General features: G+C 26.4%; 1 protein-coding gene across 1 annotated transcript; it reads left to right on the top strand.

Moving 5' to 3' along the window:
* Positions 1-4,839: 4,839 nt before the first annotated feature.
* OCT59_010969 (uncharacterized protein) lies at positions 4,840-6,596 on the top strand (the record flags this gene model as incomplete). Its single annotated transcript, XM_066136216.1, has 11 exons — positions 4,840-4,846; positions 5,142-5,156; positions 5,242-5,280; positions 5,358-5,390; positions 5,586-5,624; positions 5,696-5,734; positions 5,822-5,856; positions 6,212-6,251; positions 6,335-6,373; positions 6,440-6,478; positions 6,562-6,596. The coding sequence occupies 11 exons, from the start codon at positions 4,840-4,842 to the stop codon at positions 6,594-6,596; spliced, it is 360 nt and encodes a 119-aa protein (XP_066000864.1).
* Positions 6,597-6,836: the final 240 nt, after the last annotated feature.

Here is a 6,836-nt window from a genome sequence, read left to right as displayed (position 1 = left end):
GAAAAAAAAATTGCTTGAAAACTGCTTTTTATATTCATATTCGATATCAATATTTCCATAAGTAGTAAAAGTGCATTTGAAAAATTTTCGATAATTATCAAAAATCAGTATGATCTAAGCACATAGCAAAACTTTATTAATTTTTCAGTGAAAAAAATGCTAGAGAGGCGAATGAAATATATGATGCTATCAAAGAGAGAGGGAGTACGCGGATCCATCTCCGGTACGATACTGCGCAAAGTTTTAAGAATTCGGCGCGTATAAGATAAATTTTTGATGCACTGTGCCAGACTTTTGCTGTGCCGTTGCATGTGACGAGATTCATGTGAATAATTTCACTGCGCCTATTATACGCGTGATGATTGCCAAAGATTTTCTTGGTGAAGATCAAAATGCCGATATAACAAGAAGAGTAATATGACCATTTTATTTTGGAACATCTATAGAGGCGGAAAAATCGATTAACATTGTGATGACATGTTTCAAGAAACTAGTTGAGCAATAAACTAACTTACTTATTATTTACTTTGCGGAATATACGGGTTCATTTGATTGCAAATATTGATGATGCAAATAATGGCAGTTTTAAATTTTATTAATTTTATTAGAATTTTGAATTTTTCCTTGATTCTTGCTTATATTTGTACAAAGCAGATAAAAAGTTTTACTAACTAGGACATTACCTTTTTATACAATTTGAAGGATCAATCTTGAAACACGCTTGGAGAAAAATTACATATTATGAAAATCTGTATATGTATATATATAATTATACAAGTTTTTTTTATGTTGTTTGATGTCAAGTATAGTTCAATATGATATGCAATGTAGTTTAATGCCATCAATCAATGTAAACAAACACAAAATATTGTTTCATTAAAATTTAGTATAAAAATACACTAGTTATTATTGTTATTTATTAACACTATACATATTTTTCAACACATAATGTAGTTTAACATATTGTTAAATAAATACAAAATTTGTTATACTGCAATTTAGTATAGAAATACACTCATTTTTATTAGTGTTTTTTAAAATTATACATATTTTTTAATATTAGGTATAATTTAATATGTATATTTTTTTTTTAAATGTTGAATTATGTACCATTTTATTAGAATATATTTGGATTACATAATAATCACAAATATTCTATAAATGATACTTCCAGCTTCAGACCAGTCCGATCAAACATTAGATATTATTAAAGCTCTAATCGGGTCGGGTCCTAATCCGAACTAACCGGACCGAAAATTCGAATTGGTCAGTCCGGGTTGATGCTTCAACCGGACCAAAATATTTGGTCCGGTCCGGTCCAGTTTCGGATTATAAATCTAACCCGGACTGAAAAAATGGGTTGGGACTGGACCGGACCGATAAATATTTTCGCAATGGTTTATATTAAAACCGTTGCGATTATTTAATTATTAAATAAAAAAAACGTTGCGTAACATTTTTTTTAATATATTATTATAAAAAAAATGTTTGCGCAACATTTTTCTAATTAATTTAAAGAAAAAACGTTGCGCAACGTTATTCTTAGTATATTTAATTAGAAAAAATGTTTGCGCAACATTTTTCTAATTAATTTAAAGAAAAAACGTTGCGCAACGTTTTTTCTTAGTATATTTAATTAGAAAAAACGTTTGCGCAACGTTTTTCTAATTAATTTAAAGAAAAAAAAAAATGTTGCGCAACGTTTTTCTTAGTATGTTTAATTAGAAAAAACGTTTGCGCAACGTTTTTCTAATTAATTTAAAGAAAAAATGTTGCGAAACGTTTTTTCTTAGTATATTTAATTAGAAAAAACATTTGCGCAACGTTTTTCTAATTAATTTAAAGAAAAAATGTTGCGAAACGTTTTTTCTAAGTATATTTAATTAGAAAAAACATTTGCGCAACGTTTTTTTATTATAGGACCGGACAGGACCGGACTAAAATAACTGGTCCAGTCCGGTCTGGTCCTGGATTCTCCTTTTAATATAAACCGGACTGGACTGAAATGAACTAATTTTTCGGTCCAGTCCTGGGTTACTCTCCAACCCAGACCAACCCGGACCATTTAGAGCTTTAGATATTATATTACCAATAGAATTAAGAATAAAAGTAATCAAAAAGCAAACCAAAATAACATACTATAAACTATAAATATAAAAAATTAAAATAAAAACAAAACAAAAACCAATACAAAAATAAAAACAACTAAAAACAAAAATAAAAATAAAAATATTAATAAAATAAAATTAATGATAAATAAAATATATGTCTAAAATTATAAATATAATTGAGAACAGAATAAAAATATTATTTTGAAACTATCAATCCAGTAATTTTTTGCTCATGTATAATGTAACCTTATCAACTTTCTTTTTTATTGGAATCCAATCCTCACATATGTATTTCCTTACAAAAATATCCATTGATTTCTTTATTAAGAAGACTGACCTCTGTAATCGATCTATTTTTCTTGTTTGTAGATCTTTAACTTTATTTAAAAGTTTATTTGCATTGTCCTTTACTTTGGATTCTGAAGGTTGATTTGAATTGTCCTTTCCCTTGGGTTCTGAAGTAATTTTATCTGTTCTAGAAATGCCTCTTGTTCACATCTTGGTTTCCATATTAATTCTTTAAATGCTAAAATAAATCTAATTAAAATATTAGCCATAAATATCTGTGCCTCAGTAAGAGATATCTTAAAGTTTTTTTGTAATTTTGTTGTTAAAAAAGTTTCAACTTTCACTTCCAATACCAGCTATTGAAACTTTTGAAATTTTTCTGATTTTGCTGTAACTCCTAATATGTTTTGTAATACTTTTCTAATAAAATCTTCATCTTGACCTCTGATTTGTTTTTATTTCAAACATATAATTATAGATTCTTTTGTTGTAATCTCCAATATTTTTTTCCAAGCCACCTCATACTGTATGTCTGACATTCAAATAAATGATTCCAATTTTTCTTCTTATTACATTTCATAATACATTTCATTTCCTTATAAAGTCTTAGTTTTCTTTATTGCTAAAATAGATCCTAAAGGAAGGATTTTGTGAAATAATTTTGCTATAAAGGTCCATAAATAGTTAAGTTGCATGCTAATATAGTGAAATCCCTTGCAATAATGGAAGATAAGCCAAGTAACTTTCCAATCTATCTGATTATCATTCCCATAATATAATTCCTAATTATTTTTTAATAATGACCATTCAGTAGCTTTATCTGTAGCTAATATTTTCAAAATAAATCTTCTAATATTAACTTCAATAGGATTATCTATAAAAACAGGAAAGTAAGATAATATATTATTAATAAAATCTACATTATTCCTAAATAAATTGTTTTCACATTGGCCTTTCTTTGCTAATTTGTCAGCTATATCATTGCCTGTTATGCCACTATGACCCTTTATTTTAAATTTATAGCTGCTTCTCTGATCAACATAATTATTTTAATAATAATTAAGTTATTAGTCTTTTTAAGCCATGTTCTAGTTGTTGAATTAAAAGCTAAATTAATTGAATTTATAGCGCCTAAGTTGTCTGTATAAATAGTTACATTAGAATTTTCTGGTGCTGTCAACAATGCTAAGAAAATAGCTACTATTTCCACCCTGGTTGACGATGGCCATAAAGATGTATTACAAAAAGATAACTGAAAATTCTCCTAATTCATTGCTTTGTATAAAATGCCGCTCCTAAATCTACAGTAATATTATCTGTTATATGTGAAAGATCGTTATTACTTATAATTCGATTAGCTAGTGATCTATCTGTATAATATTCAATATTTTTTAATGATTTTAACTGATGTCTTATATTTGTAAGTTCTTGTTTAAGTGTATTTTGTTCTATCCATCGATTAATCTATAGGCCTAAATTGTCTCCATTCAAATTAATTGTAGGTGTTTTTTCCAATTGTTGTATATCAATATTTGCTGAAATATTTTTGGCTCTATTTAGCAATTCCACTATATAATACCAGTTGACATATATGGTTGCACCTGTCGACAATTGAATAAAAATTGGTAATACTAATGCATTATGTTGGGTTATTGTAATTATTTTTGGACATTTCTGTTTCTGGATAATTGCTTTTTGAGGGTTATCTAAACATATTTCCATATTGCAAACTTCTATGATTAAACATTCAATTTTTTCCCCATTTTTCTTTATATGTGTTCTTTTCTTAACAAATCCTATTGAGACTTCATTGTTTTTATCTTTTATTATAACATATAGGTATTTTCGCTTGTCTTCTGATACTGGTTATAATATATGATTACTCAGGAAATTAAATAAGGAATGTCTAAGCATTTCTGGTGCTGATATTCCTTTGATCCATCAGGTTAATAATTGAAACCATTTGGCTATGCATCCTTTGGCTGATAGTCCTGCAATGAAACGATAACACACCCAACTCACACAGGTCGAAATATAATAAATCAGCTATCAATCAGTCATATGACTAATTGGTAACTGATTGGTAACTGATTGGTTGCCGATTCTTTCAATCTGTTACCTATCAGTCATTAATCAGGCAATAATTTCAATCAGTTACCAATTAGTTATATAACTAATTGGTGACCGATTGATGGCCAATTTATTAATCGACAGCCATCAGTTATCAATCAGCTATATCAGATTGATGACTGATTGGTATCCAATGAGATTTAGTAAGCAATCGATCAGCAATCAGTTAGTAATCGGTTAGTAATCGATAAGTTATATTGCCGATTGATAATTATTTCAATCCGTAATTGCGATCTGTATCACCTAATTTGATAATCTTTTTTTTTCTTCATTTTGTTGTATCAGCTTCGGTTCCTTATTGACTTAATTTATGACCGGTTAGTTTCAAAATGAAAGGTTCAAATCTTTTTTTTTTAAATCATTTGTTTTTTAAAAATTTTTAGCTAACTTTTTTTTTCTTTCCTTCTTTTGTAAGTATTGGTTTTTGATTGATAAGTTTTGAAAGTTCAAAACGAAACTTTCAAATTTTTTTAAATCTTTTTTTTTTAAATTCAATTAATTTCCTTTTTTTCCTTCTTTCATAGGTATCAGCTTCAACCCAAATTTTAAAACGAAACTTTTTTTCTAAATCGTTTTTTTAAAATTTTAATTGATTTTTTTTTCTTTTATAAGTATCAGCTTCGATCAGTAAGTTTCGAAATGAAACTTTTCTTTTAAATCAGTTTTCTTTTTAATAAATTTTAATTGATTTTTATTTTTTTTTCTTTTGCAGGTATCGACCTCAATTTTTTTGGATTGGATTTTTTGATCGGTAAGTTTCAAAATTGTTTTTTTTTAAAAAAATATTTAATTAATTTTTTTTTTCTTTCCTTCTTTTGTAGATATTAGCTTCAGTTCTTTGTGAATTGAACCTTTTGATCGGTAAGTTTCAAAATGAAACTTCGTATTTTTTTTTAAAAATATTAATTAATTTTTTTCCCCCCTTCTTTTGTAGGTATTGGCTTTGGTTCTTTGTGGATTGGACTCTTTGATCGGTAAGTTTTCGAAATGAAACTTAAATTGTTTTTTTTTAAAAAAATATTTAATTAATTTTTTTTTTCTTTCCTTCTTTTGTAGGTATTGACCTCAGTTCTTTTAGATTGGGCCCTTTGATCGGTAAGTTTCAAAATTGTTTTTTTTTAAAAAAATATATTTAATTAATTTTTTTTTCTTTCCTTCTTTTGTAGGTATCGGTTTTGGTTCTTTTGAATTGGACTCTTTAATCTGTAAGTTTTGAAACGAAACTTTTTTTCTAAATCGTTTTTCTTTTAAAAAATATTTAATTAATTTTTTTTTCTTTCCTTTTTTTATAGGTATCAGCTTCGGTTCTTGTGGATTGGACTCTTTGGTCGGTAGTTCGAAATGAAACTTTCAAATTTTTTTATATTTTTTTTTTTAAAAAAAATTATTTAATTAATTTTCTTTTTTTCCTTCTTTTGCAGATATCGATCTTAATTCTTTGTGAATTGGACTTTTTGATCAGTAAGTTTTTGAAACGAAACTTAAATTGTTTTTTTTAAAAAAATATTTAATTGATTTTTCTTTCTTCTCTTCTTTTGTAGGTATTGACCTCAGTTTTTTGTGGATTTAACTCTGATCAGTATGTTTCGAAAATTTCGTTTCATTTCGAAACCTTCAATTTTAAAAATTATTTTTTTTTTAAAAATATTTGATTGATTTTTCTTTCGTTCCTTCTTTTGTAGGTATCAGCTTCGGTTTTTTGTGTATTGGACTTTTTGATCGGTAAGTTTTCGAAATGAAACTTAAATTGTTTTTTTTTTAAAAAAATATTTAATTAATTTTTTTTTTCTTTTCTTCTTTTGTAGGTATCGATCTCAGTTCTTTTGGATTGAACTCTTTGATCAGTAAGTTTCGAAATTGTTTTTTTTAAAAAAAATATTTAATTAATTTTTTTTTCCTTCTTTTGTAAGTATCAGCTTCAGTTCTTTATGGATTGGACTCTTTGATCAGTAAGTTTCGAAAGCTTTGAAACTTGTTTTTAATTTATTTTTTAAAAATATTTTAATTGATTTTTTTTTTTTTTCTTTTGTAGGTATTAGCTTCAGTTCCTTGTGGATTGAACTCTGATTGGTAAATTTGAATCATTGTAAGAAGGGAGAAAATAGCATTTAAATGGGTTTTCTATTTTAATTATAATCCATAGATTTATCTGTTAATTTCCAACCATAAATCGCTTGTTAATGCGGATATTGTAATGAAGTTGGTGGTTAATAATAAATGATTTGTTTAAATGATACTATATATATTTATATTGTATAAATGGAATAAAAAACTACTACAAGAAATGTAATACTACATTTGACACAA

The sequence above is a fragment of the Rhizophagus irregularis genome, chromosome 19 (genome assembly GCF_026210795.1).
Source record: "Rhizophagus irregularis chromosome 19, complete sequence".
NCBI lineage: Eukaryota > Fungi > Glomeromycota > Glomeromycetes > Glomerales > Glomeraceae > Rhizophagus > Rhizophagus irregularis.
This window is presented reverse-complemented; position numbering and strand designations above follow the sequence as displayed.